General features: G+C 45.4%; 2 protein-coding genes across 3 annotated transcripts; both read right to left on the bottom strand.

Annotated features, from left to right (window-relative positions):
• Window positions 1-609: 609 nt before the first annotated feature.
• On the bottom strand, window positions 610-8469 carry pggt1b (protein geranylgeranyltransferase type I, beta subunit). The gene is made up of 9 exons (XM_039666235.2): window positions 8335-8469; window positions 6880-6998; window positions 6705-6772; window positions 6271-6422; window positions 5556-5688; window positions 5116-5161; window positions 3740-3924; window positions 3350-3458; window positions 610-1266 (listed from the first exon to the last, which is right to left on the bottom strand). The coding sequence occupies exons 1-9, from the start codon at window positions 8451-8453 to the stop codon at window positions 1106-1108; spliced, it is 1092 nt and encodes a 363-aa protein (XP_039522169.1). The 5' UTR covers window positions 8454-8469; the 3' UTR covers window positions 610-1105.
• Window positions 8470-8575: 106 nt separating this feature from the next.
• On the bottom strand, window positions 8576-16641 carry ccdc112 (coiled-coil domain containing 112). Of its 2 annotated transcripts, none has more exons than XM_039666233.2 (10): window positions 16443-16641; window positions 16262-16368; window positions 14590-14679; window positions 13975-14050; window positions 13700-13846; window positions 12772-13006; window positions 10578-10988; window positions 10323-10418; window positions 9603-9721; window positions 8576-8691 (listed from the first exon to the last, which is right to left on the bottom strand). In XM_039666233.2, the coding sequence occupies exons 1-10, from the start codon at window positions 16487-16489 to the stop codon at window positions 8661-8663; spliced, it is 1359 nt and encodes a 452-aa protein (XP_039522167.2). In that variant the 5' UTR covers window positions 16490-16641; the 3' UTR covers window positions 8576-8660. The 2 variants fall into 2 exon arrangements, with proteins under 2 accessions (XP_039522167.2, XP_039522168.2); XM_039666234.2 differs by having other exon boundaries at window positions 12772-13003.
• Between the last annotated feature and the right edge of the window lie 2558 nt (window positions 16642-19199).

Genomic DNA, 19199 nt, shown 5'->3' with positions numbered 1-19199 from the left:
AGAAATTGCACAGCTCTTTCATATTGTGCTTTCATATAGTATTTGTTCCTCAGATGTTTATTAAGTCCTCAGTCCTCATTTTTTTGGACTTTACATCCAACCTTTGACCCATAATTTGACACAATCGTCCTCTTTACACACAGTTGTGTTTATATTTATAACACATTCAAAAGCCTTACTCTGGACGACATTTACAGTCACAGAATATCTCTGAGACTCATGCATGCAGAAATAATTAAGACCTTTGGACCTTTGTGTGTGTGTGTGTGGTCACAACACTGATGTATCCGTCATGTTTTCTGATTAAGGACATTTAATTGCCCTCTTATTTTCAAAGTCCATCAGATTCTAAGTTAATGGTTTAACAGGGAATGTTTGCTTACGAACACACACACACACACACACACACACACACACACACACACACACGCCTTAATGAAGATATGACTCATCATAAGCACATCATTAAGAGTAGATCTAATATAAGGTGTAGAAGGTCCAGAAGCGAGGAGGAGCTGATGAATAAAGTGTGTGCTGGGCTGACCGAGGGCATCTCTGCTCATCAGACTCGTGCGTCTCACGTCAGAAAGGCTCGTTTCTCACTCATGATAAAGGCTGTTCGTTTATTGACACTTGCAAGTGCGTAACTTTACATCATAAAACATGAGCAGTTCCACTTCTACACTTGATATTACAGCATAGAAAAAATAACTTCATTTTTTGATCCTTGAAACACATTCAAGTGTCCGAATGCCATATGTATAACACACACACACACACACACACACACACAGTAGAGATATCTGAGGCACATTCATGAGAGGACACTGAAGGAACATGATTTCACATGAAGAGTAACAGAAACATTAGGCTGACGTTGCTAGTGTAAATCAGAGAGTGTGTGACCCCAGGACTCCTGTTGGCCTCCTCCGTGTTCATAAGGCAGAAACAGATCAGAATAAACAGCTTGAAGGAGGGGTGGGTCTGGCCGGAGCGCAGGGGTCTTGTGGCCTACGACTACAGAGCGAGCTTTACCTTTAATAATTGATTACACTATCTGCTGATTTATTCATCAGTCACGTGGGGATTATGCTGAGGTCAGAGGTCACGAGCGGGTCTGGTTCTGGTTCTGCCTCCAGGAGCCGTGCAGCTGCTGCAGAGTCTCGAACGCCCGCACGCTGATGTTCAGAGCCGGATGAACCTTACGCAGGTCCGCTTCCCCGAGCAGAGACAGGCCGCAGATGCCGAAGTACGTGTGCAGGGGGTCTGAGACACAGGAGACACAGAACCATCAGGAGGAGCAGAGGAGGAGAGGAGGAGCAGAGGAACAGGAGGAGCAGAGGAACAGAAGTAGGAGCAGAGGAACAGGAGGAGCAGAGGAACAGGAGGAGACACAGGAGAAACAGGACCATCAGGAGGAGCAGAGGAGGAGAAGGAGGAGAGGAGAGGAGGAGAAGAAGGAGGAGAGGAGGAGCAGAGGAACAGGAGGAGACACAGGAGAAACAGGACCATCAGGAGGAGCAGAGGAGAGGAGGAGAAGAAGGAGAAGAAGGAGGAGAGGAGGAGGAGGAGAGGAGGAGAAGGAGGAGGAGCAGAGGAACAGAAGGAGCAGAGGAGAAACAGAAGAATAGGAGGAGACACAGGAGAATCGGGAGGAGACACAGGAGAAACAGGACCATCAGGAGGAGCAGAGGAGGAGGAGCAGAGAAGAGGAGGAGAAGAAGGAGGAGGAGGAGGAGAGGAGGAGAAGAGGAACAGAAGGAGCAGAGGAGAAACAGAAGAATAGGAGGAGACACAGGAGAATCGGGAGGAGACACAGGAGAAACAGGACCATCAGGAGGAGCAGAGGAGGAGGAGCAGAGAAGAGGAGGAGAAGAAGGAGGAGCAGAAGGAGGAGAGGAGGAGGAGAGGAGGAGAAGAAGAAGGAGGAGCAGAGGAACAGAAGGAGCAGAGGAGAAACAGAAGAATAGGAGGAGACACAGGAGAATCGGGAGGAGACACAGGAGAAACAGGACCATCAGGAGGAGCAGAGGAGGAGGAGCAGAGGAGGAGGAGCAGAGAAGAGGAGGAGAAGAAGGAGGAGCAGAAGGAGGAGAGGAGGAGAAGAAGGAGGAGCAGAGGAACAGAAGGAGCAGAGGAGAAACAGAAGAATAGGAGGAGACACAGGAGAATCGGGAGGAGACACAGGAGAAACAGGACCATCAGGAGGAGCAGAGGAGGAGGAGCAGAGAAGAGGAGGAGAAGAAGGAGGAGCAGAAGGAGGAGAGGAGGAGGAGAGGAGGAGAAGAAGGAGGAGCAGAGGAACAGAAGGAGCAGAGGAGAAACAGAAGAATAGGAGGAGACACAGGAGAATCGGGAGGAGACACAGGAGAAACAGGACCATCAGGAGGAGCAGAGGAGGAGGAGCAGAGAAGAGGAGGAGAAGAAGGAGGAGCAGAGGAACAGAAGGAGCAGAGGAGAAACAGAAGAATAGGAGGAGACACAGGAGAATCGGGAGGAGACACAGGAGAAACAGGACCATCAGGAGGAGCAGAGGAGGAGGAGCAGAGAAGAGGAGGAGAAGAAGGAGGAGCAGAAGGAGGAGAGGAGGAGGAGAGGAGGAGAAGAAGGAGGAGCAGAGGAACAGAAGGAGCAGAGGAGAAACAGAAGAATAGGAGGAGACACAGGAGAATCGGGAGGAGACACAGGAGAAACAGGACCATCAGGAGGAGCAGAGGAGGAGGAGCAGAGAAGAGGAGGAGAAGAAGGAGGAGCAGAGGAACAGAAGGAGCAGAGGAGAAACAGAAGAATAGGAGGAGACAGGAGAATCGGGAGGAGACACAGGAGAAACAGGACCATCAGGAGGAGCAGAGGAGCAGAAGGAGGAGCAGAGGAGCAGGAGGAGGAGGAGAAGAAGTAGGAGCAGAAGAAACAGAGGAAACAGGAGGAGCATGCGTGTTCAGTTTTTATGCTTGCATTCATGTGTGTGTGTGTGTGTGTGTGTGTGTTTATGCATGTTCATGCATCTGTGTGTTCAGAGTGTGTTCATGTGTTTATGCGTGTATTCATGCTTGTGTGTTCAGTAAGTGTGTGTGTGTGTGTGTTCAGTAAGTGTGTGTGTGTGTGTGTGTGTGTGTTCAGTAAGTGTGTGTGTGTGTGTGTTCAGTAAGTGTGTTCTTCTGCAGTTTGATGATAATAAAGCACATTTCACAGGTCAGTGATTATTGGAGCAACAGTGAAGCTCATCTCCCGTCGCTCGAGTCTCCTCGGTCACATGTTCACAGCTCCTGTATTGAGTTACACTGGTTTCGACTGACGGCACACAAAAGCTCCTCCGCGCAGTGAGCGCAGCTGTGACCTGTAACCTCACCTGGGTGACTGTCCGGCCATTTAGCGAAGCCGCCCACCAGACGGTCCTGCGTCGACAGGATGTAGTTCCGGTTCTTCTCGAAGTTGGTGAGCTGGAAAATATCTAAAAGCTGTGGGACACAAGAGGAGCATGTTAGGACTGCTCACACACACACCCCCGACAGACCCTTCATTAGTTTCCAGTTTCTCTCGAACGAACACATCACAATATTCCTCATTATAATAATTCATGCGCAGAATAAAGGGGCGGGTAAACACGACTTCAGGACATGTTACATACGACCACTGCAGGTTATTTAACACGTATATAACAACCACATGATAAGTTTAAAACTACAGCAGTCCTTCTGATTGGATGAGCCTCATCGCCGTGGTAACGAGGCACACGCACCTCCAGCGTCGCTCCCACCCAGAAGGAGTAGCAGGTGTCCACAGGTTTGTTGGGCCGGCCGTGGAAGCCGTTCTGCTGTCGGAGGATACACCAGCGCCGGATCCGGTTCAGCTCGCGCTCACTGAACACCTCCTGCAGCTTTCCCATCATGCAAAGGGACGCCACGGCACAGAAGGTGGAGCCACCTGAGGAAGAGAGACGGATTCGGTCGGGTGAAGTGTTGAGTCCCAGCTGAGGACCTCGGTGGTACGCCTGATCTAATGCTGCGTTCCTTTATTTATTTGTGCCGGAGTTCCGACTACAGACGTTGCCTAGCAACACGCACCAACGCGCCCCTCTCGTCGGATTTCCCCACTCGGAAGTCGGACACCCGCGAGGACACCGAGCAAGAACGCCGGAATCCAAGAATTACAAGCATGTCATAACTATTTCTTAAACGGAATTATGCTTGCATCATATTTGTTATCAAAGTTTTTTTATCGAAAAATATCGTAGATAAAAACGTCATCTCTAACCATGTGGGATAGCTGTGTGCTATGCTACTATCCAAGCTAACTAAAAAACACTACGAACGAGCAATGTTTACTTTCACAGTCTACAGCTTCGGTTAATTACGAGTCCATGAAACATAAGTTAAAAGACATTACCGGTAATGGTCATTATAACGTAGTTCAAGCGACTTACAAAATAAAGTTATATCTGATTTGTTACCAGGCACTAAAGCGATTACCCATAAACGTGCTTCGAGCCAATGGGATCGCTCGAACTCTGAGCTGGGACTCAACACTTCACCACACCGCCACTGAATCACTGAATCACTGAATCAACTCCGACTCACTCACTGAACTGATGCCCGGCTCCAAATGTTCTGTGAACTAAAACTTATGCAAGTTACATTCAGTATATATATATTTAAAATGCCATATGAGTGTAAAGGCTATATTCATGGCAAACTAAATTATATTTGATCGAAATTCTAAAATGCTCAACCACTTTAGAAACATCTATTACTGAAACGTCTGAATAAAAGCAGGACGGTCCAGTAAAACGTGTTCAACAGTCTGATCCTTCGGTCAATATTAAACAGTCGGATCTCATTTGCAAGATTAACGTTCATCCCACTTCATTTGCCTTGTGAAAGTTTTTTTCAGTAATAATGATGCAGTTTTACAAATTTAACCAAACTGCAAACACTGGACATCAGCACACTTTCCGAATCTGCCAGAATCACATCAGTAAAATATTTCACACACTCCGTCCAAACAGTGAATGTTGATGCTGAAAGCACTTCCTACATGAGATCCTGGGAAGGTGTTCACCGAGCGATCAGGTTTTTATCAGCAGTGTTCAGTGTGTGTAAAACAGAGGAAACGCACCATGTGACTCCAGTCCGGCTCCTTGACCAATCCCACTGTCATACGACTGCAGGAGGAAGAAGAGGAAGAGCGGATCAGTGAAACTGCGGTTCATTAGAGATCAACAGAGTTTAGCCTGACCTGCACGACTCTTGCTTCTGTCAAACACAAGATTGCATACAGTGAGTCTGTTCACACTCTTCAAAACATCTTCTCTAGTGACGTGTGTGTGTGTGTGTGTGTGTGTGTGTGTGTGTGCTGAAACATGTCACATGTTTCTGATGACCTGCACTGACTGCACTAACTCTGTCCCGCCTGTCCTGAACCTGCCGGGGTCGGGAAGCGGATTTGCTGGATTACATCACGCTTCCCTCAGCTCGACCTTTGACCCCGACTGACCCTGTCCGCTGAAGGTCAGGGCGCGACGGCCAGTGTGAGGAGGAGGGGATTGTGGGACTCACTGTGCTCCTCCGGATGTAGTCGATGGCTCTCTGGCAGTCCATCCCAGTCCAGTCGTCCAGCATGTAGCAGATGCAGGCGGCACAGTACACGAACCTCATGTCGTTCTCACTGCCTTCTGGGACGGCGTAGAAGCTGCAGGAACAAACACACACATTCAGAGCCCGTGTAAGGAGAAGGAGGTAGGCCAGGTGTGTGTGAGGTGTGTGTGAGGGTCAGGTGTGTGTGTTAGGGTCAGGTGTGTGTGTGAGGTGTGTGTGTGAGGGTCAGGTGTGTGTGAAGGTCAGGTGTGTGTGAAGGTCAGGTGTGTGTGAGGGTCAGGTGTGTGTGTTAGGGTCAGGTGTGTGTGTGAGGGTCAGGTGTGTGTGTGAGGTGTGTGTGTTAGGGTCAGGTGTGTGTGTGAGGGTCAGGTGTGTGTGTGAGGTGTGTGTGAGGGTCAGGTGTGTGTGTGAGGTGTGTGTGTGAGGGTCAGGTGTGTGTGTGTGAGGGTCAGGTGTGTGTGTGAGGTGTGTGTGAGGGTCAGGTGTGTGTGTGAGGTGTGTGTGTGAGGGTCAGGTGTGTGTGTGAGGTGTGTGTGAGGGTCAGGTGTGTGTGTGAGGGTCAGGTGTGTGTGTGAGGTGTGTGTGTGAGGGTCAGGTGTGTGTGTTAGGGTCAGGTGTGTGTGTGAGGTGTGTGTGAGGGTCAGGTGTGTGTGTGAGGTGTGTGTGTGGCGTTGACCTGCCGTCCTCCAGCTGCAGAGCTCTCAGGCCCTCCAGACAGGCCTCTCTGCGGACGCGGCTCAGGTCGTCCCCCAGGATCACGAGGCAGGCAAGGCCGGTGTAGGTCATGGCCAGGTGTCCGCTGTCGTACGGGTGAGCCGGACCCGAACCCTGCAGGTCATACATCGATCAGGAACAGGCACGGGTTATAGATCAGCAGCTTAACAACATATACAAGCTTTATAATGTTTGCTTTAGATAAAATACTTTGACTGAAGTTTTGAACAATCAACTAAAGTGTTTGTGGAGTAACAATCTCAGATTTTAATAAAACATGTTGAAGTTCATCATCTGTGGTCCATTCTCTGCTCAGTTCTGCCCCCTGCTGTCTGTGTGTGCGATGCGTAGGTTCAGGGGTCGGGTTAGTGTGTGTGTGTGTGTGTGTGTGTGTACCTTTGAAGTGTTGTAGGGAACTCCGATGTGTGAGGAACCGCGGAAGCCACAGCGTCTGAGATTAGACTCTGGAGAGAAAACACACGTGACTACAAATAATACACACAACTCACTGATACTGTTTTAAACAGGAAACAGTGTGTGTGTGTGTGTGTGTGTGAGATCTAGATCTTACTGTCATCGGTGGGAAGAACCTGCAGAGAATAAATCCACTCGATCAGTCCGGGTTTATCCACGACATCCAAGGCATCGAGAACATCGAGACCCGACAGGGCGAAGAACACTATAGTCAACCTGTGCAGAAACACACACACACACACACACACACACACACACACACACACACTATAAACACTGCGGGAGGAAGAGTGTGTTCAGCCCTTCTGTCAATCATCAGCGCTGTAAATGAACACAGACTCATGATAATAAGAGCAAACACTGACCGAAGAAAAGTTGGGAAAAAATATACAAATAAATAATATTGAAGATTTAATTAATATCTTTAAAAATTGGACTAAATATTTCTAAAATATAAATAAGTACATTTTGATTAAAATAAAGCACACAGTCCTAGAGAGAATAGATAAAAACACAACGTAACAACATAATCAGTACTGATCGTCTACATGAACTTCTATGAGTATTAAACACTCCAGTAACAGTGTGGAAGAACACCAGTAACCAGTAACAGTGTGGAAGAACACCAGTAACCAGTAACAGTGTGGAAGAACACCAGTAACCAGTAACAGTGTGGAAGAACACCAGTAACCAGTAACAGTGTGGAAGAACACCAGTAACCAGTAACAGTGTGGAAGAATGGAGTTTATTGCGTGACAGTGGAGCTGAAGTCCAGGCTATCTGAGGTCAAACACAGGTCATACACCACATCACAGTAAACAGCCGCTGGCAGAACAATAATCATATTAATATACAATTACTGCATAATCATCATTGGGTTCACCCCAAAATTAAAATGTTGTCATCATTTCATCATGTTGTTCCAAACCTGTGTGTGTGTGACTTTATTCTATTTAACACAAAAGATATTTTGAAGAGTGTTTGAGACAAACAGCGCTGACTTGTATGATGAAGGACGACATCATCTTCATCTTTGGGTGAACTTTCCCTTTCACAAAAGAGGCTCCATTTAAAAACATACACAATAATAATTTGTATTCACATGGCATAAGAACCAGCACTTTTTATTTGAAATTGTTTATTATCACTGAACTATTATTATTAATATTATCATTAAGCCAAATGGTAAAAATAATACAGAGATATTATTGCCTTTCTCTTTAAGGACAGTGAGCCCACGTCATGACATCCAGTGTTTATTATGTGGCTTCAGTGTTTAATCACAGTATAATCGTGGCTGTACACCATAAACTACATCTATAATGATCAGCCATTGATCGATGAAAATGAAATGAAGAACACAAACATTAGATTGTGACAGTAAACACTTTTATATTTGCTCTCATTGCGGCAGTTTACAACTCAACGCAAACACACACGGATACAGTTTCATCACAGTCAGAGGAGTGTGTGTGTGAGAGAGAGAGTGAAGCGCTGTCAGTGTCTCTCTCCCTCTGGTGTGTGTGTGTGTGTGTGTGTGTGTGTGTGTTACCTGCTGGTCTCGTACGGCGCGTATCTCTCGGGCAACACGTGCATGCAGCGCTGGAAGAACCGCACGTGCCGCTCGCGCAGAAAATCTACCTGATCAAAATCCGCCATCATCATCATCATCACCACAGCAGCAGCATCAGGGAAACACTCCTGTCGGCGAGACACTTCCGCTTCCGGTGCGCAAACACGCGCCAAAATAAGAGTCTCTGCTGCTGCTCACGGAAACTCTGCAAGACTGCAAACAAACCTCCATTATCCTGAAGAAAAACTTCCCTAAACTCCGAACATTTGAGTTCATTCGCTGCGGGAAGAAGTGCAGAGGCTCTTTCACGAGTCCTGTCTCCATGCTGGAACAGCCCTAAGTGGAGAAAACACACACACACACACACATCATCATCATCATCAGCTCAGGATCACCAGAGAAACAGAACACACTCGCAGAATAAGCAGTGTGTGTACACACATAACGAGTTTGCAATATTGTCAATAACCCACAGTTGAATCTGATTCTGTAGGCACAAACCTCTGCTTTCAGCAATAATTTATTAGAAGCCATTGTTTCAATAGTTGTCAATAAAAAAAAAAAAACATATAAGTCATTGTTATCAACAGGAATTAGAACAGGTTGAAAGAAGAGGAACAGATGTGTTTATATGGTGGATCTCCAGAACCGGACTGCAATAATCACACAATATCATGAGCCTGTTTCACATTAAATGAGTTTTAGAGGCACTTTAGTCCTTGAAAAGCTGGTGGGAAACGATATGAATGATGAAGGCGATGATGACACAGTCCAGCGCAGACGCTCTTCATCTCAATATCAGAAGATCCAGTTCGTTAAAAGAGTTAAACTCGTCTAATTCTGTCTCAACGTTGTATTTTGTTGCATTTAGCCTAAAAGGTTTGTGTTTTAATGAGGGATTTGTGGACTAAAAATATTGTTTTTATTTTAAAAGGAAACAATAAAATTGGACCTTTGGGATAAGATGGGCCACCAGAATTGAGCAGAATAATTGCATGAGTTAGGGTTAGATGTTCATTCAGACATCATCGTTATTAAGTGTAATCCTACAGTGTGAATTTATAAAATATGTCAATGTTCATAGAAATCATTGAATAAATGTAACTTTACAGAAGAATCTGTTTTACTGGGACTCTGCTTTATCTGCCATTGGTTAATCAATTGTTCATCTAAATCGTTGCAGTGATACCCTAACGAGCTCATTATGATCTCCAGATCAGCAGTGATACCCTAACGATCTCCTGTACCTGTGAAAGGTGTGCAGCAGCGGAGCGGGTCCTGATCCCGACGGGCCGATGTTCCTCATGCGCTGCTCCCAGACTTCCGTGCGCCTCCACAGTCTGGCGGGATCGCGGCTCACCTCAACCTGACACACATGCAGGAGTTTGTTTGTTTTGAATGGCTCTTCATATCCAGTCGGGTTATTGTTCTGACTGCACTGACGAGAACAAAACTGAGCTGAGTCGATCTGAATAATGGGTAACACTTTATTTCAATAGTCCTAATGTGTTCTACTCCTAACCCGAACCCTAACCCTAACCCTACCCTAACCCTAACCCGAACCCTAACCCTAACCCACCCTAACCCACCCTAACCTAACCCTAACCCTAACCCTAACCTAACCCTAACCTAACCCTAACCCACCCTAACCCACCCTAACCTAACCCTAACCCTAACCCAACCCGAACCTAACAGTCTACTAATACTCTAATGAGAGTTAGTTGACATGTAGTTGCAAAGTTATTTATAGTTAGTAGGATGTCTAAAGTGGACTCCGAAATGAAGTGGAACCGAATAAGGACTCTATTGTGTTTTTAGAACAGTAGAATCAGAATTCTCTCATATTTAATGAAGTTTGGTCTTTGATTCTGTTTATCATTGTGAAGCTGCTGTGAAACAATATCTCGAACAATATCTAGCGCTGTGTGTGTAAAATAAGTCCATATGATCAGCTTGACTCATCAAACCTTCTCCTTGAGCTTCTCCAGCATCCTCTGCCGCTCCCAGCGCTCCTGCTCTTTACTCTGTTTCTCCTGAAGCTTTTCCTCCAGACAAACTGAATCCTGAGGAGAGAAACAACAGGGAATGGTGTCTCAGTGTCACAGATCTCAATATGATCAGATCTCAGGATGATCACACAGATCTCAGGATGATCAGATCTCAGGATGATCACACAGATCTCAGGGTTCTCAGATCTCAGGATGATGATCACACAAACTCACTCTGTCCTGGAAGCGTCTGATGGCCTCGTTCGCCCCGCGCTGTCTCTCCTCTCTCTCCACTCTCCTCTTCTCCTCCTCCTCCATCAGACGTCGGTCCTCCTCCTCCTTCTTCTGCTGAAGGAGAGCCTCGAGCCGCATCTTCAGCTCCAGCCGGCGCCGCTGCTCTTCTTTAGCTCTTCTTCTCTGCAGGATCTGGTTCCTCAGCCGCTGCTCCTGCTCTTGCTCGCGCTCCTGTGTTCTCCGGCTCCTCCAGTTCTCCAGTCTCTCAGACGCCTCCCTGCGTCTCTGCTCCTGCTCCTGCTTCAGCCGCTCCTGCTCCTGCTCCGGGTCCGGCTCGGCTCCGGCTCGCTCCTGCTGATCTCTCTGCTGATCTCTCTCTCTCTGCTTCGCTTCCCTCCATCTCTGGATGGCCTGGAGGACGCACAAGGTTAAGGCTACACAATGCTTGCCTTTTTCCCCAAACACATATTTCAGTAATCATCATAAACTAGGATCGACGACGACGCCAACTCCTGCAAAGACTTCAGGTAACGCATCTCTGAATCAACATGCACCAATACAGCATCGTTCTAAATGTCATCAAGTATTCGTTACTTCATGAGCTCATTGTTTCTGCCTTAAATTATTATTACAGTTTAAATTAACCCATTTTTAGCTAACTGTGATTTCTGCAGTTACCTTTGATAACAGATCACTCTAAATTGTAATGTGGACTTTCTGTAAAGCTGCTTTGAAACAATGTGTAAAGTGAAAAGGTGCTATACAATTAAATGTAAATTGAATTGAATTGAATAGGATCATTGGAAAGTTTAAACACTCAAAATTCATCCTGTGGAAAATGTTTTGAAATTGGACAAACAGGAATGCGTTAACATGGGAACGGAACTTTAAATCTTGTTTGCTGGCTCCTCCCCCTAGTGGGCGGAGACATCTTTCATATTTTATCAATTTTATTTCAATTTTTATCAGTGGATCTCTGAGCTGAGTGAGTGAGTAAGGGGAGATGGGCTCATTTGCATATTCATAAAACCGTGCATACTAAATGAGGTAAGGGTGTCGAGTTACATTCAAGATATTTTAAGGCATGAGAATTTTTTTTAAGCAAAAAACTTTGAAATATGTTATTTTGGTGATTAAAGATGAGTATTAAGGAAAAAAATAGACCAAAGGGGACTTTTTCTAAACTTGACAAAACACCTATCATTGAAAAACTCAAGGTTTCAGATATGGTGACTGTTTTATAATATAGTTTTGTGATATCAACTTTAAATTTGGACCACAACTACTAAGTTGGACAAATGGGTTAGATTTTATAACAATTTTAGATTCAGAAAATAGATAATTTGTAGAAAATAAAAAATGTTTTGCTTTTTAGTAAACTTCTTTATGTGTTATCACGACACCAATAATCTGTTGAGTGTCTTTTTAAAAACTGTTCATTCATCAGTTCAACCCTGAGAGCCCTGGCCATCTAAGCTGATGGTCTAAAGCGCACTCAGGAGGTCTCCGGATACACTTTTGCTAGTTTAATGGCGGGAAAAATGGTCGGCCCTCCCGCCACTGGTCTAAATGGGTCGTCTCTATTCTCTTAATGAGTAATGGGTGTGTTTTGGGCGTAACGTGAAATAAACCAATCAGAGTCTCATCTCACATTCCCTTTAAAAGCTTAAAAGCCAGTTGCGCTCGCATCATGGCGGATTCGCTATTCATATGGAGGAATTTACAAGCGGAAAAACTGAACGCTTCTCTAGCGAGCAAATGATGTGCTTGTGCGCGAGATTAAAGCTGTGTGTGTGTGTGTGTGTGTGTGTGTGTGTGAGGTTAAAGTGCAAGCCGACCATGTACAGGACAAGCTGGATTCCATCATATCTCTATGCACACAATATAATATTTTACATTGTAATCCTTTTATGTGTAATATTTGCCATGTTTGTGTGCTGCTGCGTGTGTGTAATAAGCAGAGTGTGCACGCCTACATGCTCATACGCCGCTCTTTAAATAAAAATTAATAAATATCGCACCGTTGACTTCAGAGCAGGTTCAGTTGGTCAACAGATGAGCGCTAATGCATTTGCTAATTAAACAAGGACAGGAAAATGAAAACTGCGTCGGGCTGAAACTAGCGAAACACACTTGCGTCGCGCCTGGCGCTACATTGCTCCAAGTGTTAGGGCCCCTAGAGGTCAGAGGTCACCTCTCTCTTCTTCTGCTGCAGGCGCCGCAGCTCCAGGAACCACAGCTCGTGCTGCTTCAGCTCCTCCTCGCTCTTCCCAGGCAGATAAAGGCCTGCCTCCCGAATGAAGGAGTGTTTCCCCCTGTGCTTCGTCCACACGCTGAGGAAGCTCCGGTGGTCCAGCTCGTCCCAGCCGCCCCGTGGCCCGGTCCGCTGGAGGAACGAGTCGAGCGCCGCCAGCTCCGCCGGGACACTGCTGACACACACACACACACACACACCTTTACTGGAGGACTTCAGTACCCTCTTTGAGTATCTGTACTCTCCTTGAGTATTTTTTCTGGACACGTTTTACTTTTACTCCCCTACACCTCTGTCGAGGCCCTCGAGTAGACGGTAGTGATGTTAGTTACAGTAGTTACTGCTCAAGGCATCTCTAAAGCGTGATTGGATCGTTTGCAGGTGACAGACAGCCGTCAGTAATCACCCGAGGGGGCACGCGTCGTCAAGTTCAGCGATTTACCATCATTTTCTTCGAACACTAATCATCAACTGCTGGGAAATAAAGGAAGACGGATCCACTCACACAGACGGGGATTTTTACACTTGATTCGGTCTGCATGAGCGGACACACACAGATGTGCACTTCTTTTGTGAGGTGAGCGTTAAATTAAGGTGATTATGGCAGTCAGTTTTTGTCAATTCAGTTGTTTAATTGCTATAGGATTGATATAATATTCTGAAAGCTCTATTGCACAGATACTACACACGGGCCAGTGTATTCTGCTTCTGTAAGGGTTACACACAACAATAATAAAACAATACCGTCATTTTAAAAACAAGTACTTCTGTAGAAATCAGTCTTTACAACTTTTACTTGTAATGGAGTGATGTTCGACCAGTAGTATCTGAACTTCACTCGGGTGAGGGAGTTGTGTGTGTTGTGCACCTGTGTGTGTCGGCACTCCTGCGGTCCGGGCCGGCGCCGGGAACACGGACCTCGACTCTCACGGGCACACGCCACGCCTCCATCTTCCTCTCCAACACACTGATCTCCTGCCAGACCACCCGCTCGTCCTTCAGCAGCTGCTCGAAACTACAGAGAGAGGTGTGTGTGTGTGAGTGTGTGTGTGTGTGTGTGTGTGAGTGTGTGTGTGTGTGTGTGAGTGTGAGTGTGAGAGAGCGAATCTACGGCACTAAACACATCTCCAATGTGCCTCGTACCTTTGATGCTGTGTGTCTTTGAACATGTTGATGGACGTCTCAATGTCTGTCATAGTGTCTCTCAATCTGTCCACCACTGAAATCCAAACACACACGAGCTGCATTACACACACACACACCAGAAATCCAAACACACATGAGCTGCATTACACACACACACACCAGAAATCCAAACACACACGAGCTGCATTACACACACACACACCAGAAATCCAAACACACATGAGCTGCATTACACACACACACACCAGAAATCCAAACACACATCTGCATTACACACACACCTGAAATCCAAACACACATCTGCATTACACACACACCTGAAATCCAAACACACACGAGCTGCATTACACACACACCAGTTCTGAGGCAATTCACCTTTATTTACAGCACTGAGTGTTTCAGAGAACAGGAGAATAATGCAACAAATTTGTTTCCAGAAGTTCAGTGATGCTTCATTTGTATTATAAAAGTTCTTAATTTAGTTAATTTGTTTATGGAGTAAACCGTGATGTCATCGTCCAGCTCAGCTCAGGTCTGGTATAATGCTGTGAGTGCAGGAGATCAGTAATACTGCTGAATATTGAATGAATTGAATCTGGTGGTCAGTCTCACCCTCTGGAGACGGTTTGGTGTCCATGAGCTGCTGCTGGAATCTGAAGACGCCGTTCTTGAGTTTCTGGAGCTGCTGCTGGACCTTCATGACTGACGGACACACACTGATATTAATACTCCATCCGAGCTGAACAGATCAACACACACACATGACTACGGAAGCCCATTACTGCCATAAGAAAAAAGAATCCAGCGTTACAAAACAAGTGTGTCGAGTCACATGACGTCCAGCTCCTCCTCTCTAGACCTCTAATGGGTGGAGGGATGGAGTTTGGATATTCTAGCTCCACCCATTAGGCCATAATTACATGCGCTGGATGTCTAGAGGAGGAGGAGCAAGAAAGAAGCTCCACCCATTTGATCTGCAGTGAGCTGCCTCTCTTGGTAAATCATAATTACTCTAAGTTTTGAGATAAATGTTGAAATTAGGGTTAGGGTTATGATGTTTATGATTATGATTATGAGATTAAAAAAAAACTTCTTTCATTTCAACCCCAGACAGCAACACGTCTGCCCAGACCCGGCACACATGAGGTGTTTTGGACATCGGCTGCGGATGGACGTGTGATCGGTGAGGGCTGCGTGTTCAGGTGGGAGGAGCTGCGAACGGAGACGGGAAGTCGGACACTTCCTGTTCCCGCAGTGACCGCTCACGTGGTGTTCACACACTTTATCACAGCTGAAGTGAAATAAATGCAATATTTGCCAAATACACTGCTTCATACAGCATCTGTTTGAACAAGAATACAGTTCAACATAACCCTATATCAATGAAGTGGAGTCGACGTTGTTTAATCAGTTTTATTTTGATAAACATGACACATGTAACATTGTGACTACATGAATAGAGTGTCAGCAGTGTCGTCATCAGAGCTCGTGAATCGGCCAAATCCAGCGAACGCCTGTGACAGTGGACTGTGTAGTTGTAGAGAATATCCACATGTGTATCAGTAAATTTGAAGAGAAATGTTTTAAGAGTTGCAAACTTATAGACTGTTTTTTCTCTTCCACAAACACAACAGTTACACCTTCTCTAATTCTTCTAATTCAGTTGCACTGTAGCAAAATGTGAGCGTACGAGTTAATGTGTGTTTTGTAGAATAGGATTTGTGCGACTGGCCCTGAAATGAAGAATTAGAGAAGGTGTAACTGTTGTGTTGTGTTTGTGAAAGAGAAAAAAAACAGTCTATAAGTTTGCAACATTTCTCTTCAAATTTACTGATACACATGTGGATATTCTCTACAACTACACACTCCACTGTCACTGGCGTTCGCTGGATTTGCACCAAAAAAACCTTCACAGAGTTCGCCGTCACAGTATAACCGCCGTGCACTGCTTCGGGTCAGCCGGCGATCGGTCTGCGCGGCGCTGCATGAAGTCGAACAGGCCTTTCCACACGGCCCAGACGTGGGCCAGATCTGGGCCAACACTATGTTGCTGTCTGGGACATTACATCTCATAATAATACTCAGTATGTCATAATTTCGACTTAATAGGTCATTATTATCCTAAACATGTCATATCAACTTTTCATTTCATAAATATGACTTTAATTCATGTCCTTTGCAAAATCATGTTTTTGTTTATTATTATTTATTATTGGCAGAAATGGCGTAACTGTACATAAACCCGTCAGTGAAGCGGGAAGCAGGAGGTCACGTGTGTGCTTACTGTCGGCGCGCAGGCGCAGATGCAGCTGATCGTTGAGCTCGTGAAACTCGCTGAAAGTCTCTCTGAGATCCTGTCGTCTGATCGCCTCTCGCTCCTCTTTACTCAGCCTGTGTGTATGAAGAGAGCAATGAACAATAAAGGCACGAGAGTATCTCTGTTATACAGAAATAAATTAACTCACAATCTTCTGAGACTTTCCGCTTCCCGTAGAAAATCCGAGGCAGACATTCGGCCAAATGAACAACGCGCGCGATCAAAGATCAATGTGAACAGCCAAATCCAATACTAATTAAGCTCAAGCACCTCATATAATCATAATCATGTAGAGATATCGCGCTAAATCATGTCAGTCAGCAGGGAATGAATGATGATCAGCGGCGGCTTTGTTTGAATTGTTGCCATGGCAACATCTGCCCAAACTGCCTTAAAGGGACAGTTGACCCTTATTACACGAAACCGGTCATCATTTACTCGCCCTCGTGTTGTTACAAACCTGTGTGAGTTCTTTCTTCTGTAGAACAAAAAAGAAGATATTTTGAAGAATGTTGGTGACCAAACATCTGATTGACTTCAAGTCAAGTCACATTTATTTAGCAGCATTTATTTAGAGATAACAGGAAAATAATGGCTACAGCAGATCTGGAAGAAAATAGTGTCATAGTCCAGCTTAAGTCATTTCACTGATGATTTCTGTTGTAAAAAAACGAATTAATTTATTTCATTTATATATATATATATATAGCCGCTCTGGAGAAAACCATCCATGTCATCATCATCATCCAGCTCAGTTCAGTTCTCATGTAATAGTGTCGATGCAGGAGATCAATATTAGTGTTGAGTATTAAATGCCCCCAACTAAACAGCCAAAACCCAAAAGCCATCGGCAACAGTGAAGGAACCGAAACTCCATCAGTGACAGAATGGAGAGAAACCCTTGAGAGAAACCAGACTCAGTCGCTCGGTTCTCCTCTGGACATGAGTGAACAGTGTGTGATTATGATTCAGGAGCATTACAGGTCAGAGGTCACATTGGATCAGAACATTCAGAATTATTCAGTTCCCTCTAGTTAAAGATTGGAGTCACGCCGCAATGGAGACGAGCCTGTTGAGGACCAGTGGCGATTGTGTCGATGAGGCCTTACAGGGGAGAGTCTAGTGGACACAAGCTCTGCAGACACTACAGGGATGCATTGTGGCCGTGTTTAGGCGCAGGTCCTCCATCTGATCTGGATACGGCCCGGATACGCCTGACTACATCATGCGTTGTGGCCGTGTCTAGGCGCAGGTCCTCCATCTGATCTGGATACGGCCCGGATACGGCTGACTACATCATGCGTTGTGGCCGTGTCTAGGCGCAGGTCCTCCATCTGATCTGGTCTGGATCCGGCTGACTACGGTAAACCTCGGATAAACAGAGAGACTAATATTAACCTTTAATATTAAAATTAATTATTTTTATGATGTAACCACTACATCAAAAATTTCATGACGTGTTCTCGGTTCCGGCTGATCTAAACTATGCAGCCTAACATTGAATTAAGGAAGTCTATAGACCTTATTCAGAGCAGCGCCATGAAAGTGAGGGTGTGAGGGATAGACTTACCGTGTTTCCAATGGCATCCGCTGTAAAAAGCTAAATAAAGCTCCTAGATTACTTACAATTTTCCACAGCTTACATTGTCGGGAGTTTTTAATCAACTGACATTTCTTGGAAAGATATTTTTCCAGTGTTTCATGAGCAGAACAATCCGAAAACACATTAAATAACAGTACAGCCCATTGAAGAGATGCAAGTCTATCCCTCACAGCCTCGCTTTCATTCTCATTAAAAATCAAAGATGGCGCTGCCGTGAATAAGGCGTATGGTGTGTTGTGTGTGCTAGGCCAGAGAGATGTGTGTTTAGTCTAGATTTGAACTGCCAGAGTGTGTCTGCTTCCCGGACAATGTTAGGAAGATTGTTCCAGAGTTTTGGTGCTGAATAGGAACAGGATCTCCCGCCTGCAGTCGATTTCGATATTCTCGGTATTATCAACTGGCCGGAGTTTCGAGATCGCAATAGACGTGAAGGACTATAATGCGTTAAGAGCTCGCTCAAGTACTGGAGATAAACCATTCAGTGCTTTATAAGTAATCAGCAATATTTCAAAATGTATCCGATGTTTAATAGGCAGCCAGTGCAGGGTTGACAGAACCGGGCTAATATGGTCAATCTTCCTGGTTCTGGTAAGAACTGGAGCGGCTGCGTTTTGGACGAGCTGGAGTTTGTTTATTAAGTGCGCAGGACAACCACCCAGTAGAGCATTACAGTCATCTAGCCTTGATGTCATGAACGCATGAACTAACTGTCCCGCATTCGTCAGTGAGAGCATACGGCGTAATTTAGATGGAAAAATGCTGTTCTATAGATGCTAGACACGTGACTTTCAAATGAAACATTGGTCTCTCAGAGCACACACACACACACAGGTTCCTAACCAACGACTAAGACTTGACAGAGCAGCCATCAGTTGTTAGACAGTATTTTAGGTTATTACGTGAGGAAATTATTTGTCCAATAATTAGAATCTCTGTTTTTTCTGAATTTAGTAGTTGGAAGTTACTAGTCATCCAGTTTTCCCAGCACACGTCAATAACACGGATCCCAGCACACGGATCCCAGCACATGTCAATAACACGGATCCCAGCACACGGATCCCAGCACACGTCAATAACACGGATCCCAGCACACGGATCCCAGCACACGGAAGAGGCTCGTCTGCACCTGTGGAAACTGACGTGGGCCTTTATGTAGGACAGATTCTGAGCGGGACATTATTCAAGGTTATTTAAAGACATGACAAAAGTAGGCTAAGTGTCACGTGTCGACTCCCGAAAGAAAAACACAAAGTCAAGCGGCGTGATCTTCAAGATTAATAAAAGACCGTAATATTGAAGATA

Source organism: Pimephales promelas, chromosome 14 (genome assembly GCF_988280905.1).
Source record: "Pimephales promelas chromosome 14, fPimPro1.hap1.1, whole genome shotgun sequence".
Classification (NCBI taxonomy): domain Eukaryota; kingdom Metazoa; phylum Chordata; class Actinopteri; order Cypriniformes; family Leuciscidae; genus Pimephales; species Pimephales promelas.
This window is presented reverse-complemented; position numbering and strand designations above follow the sequence as displayed.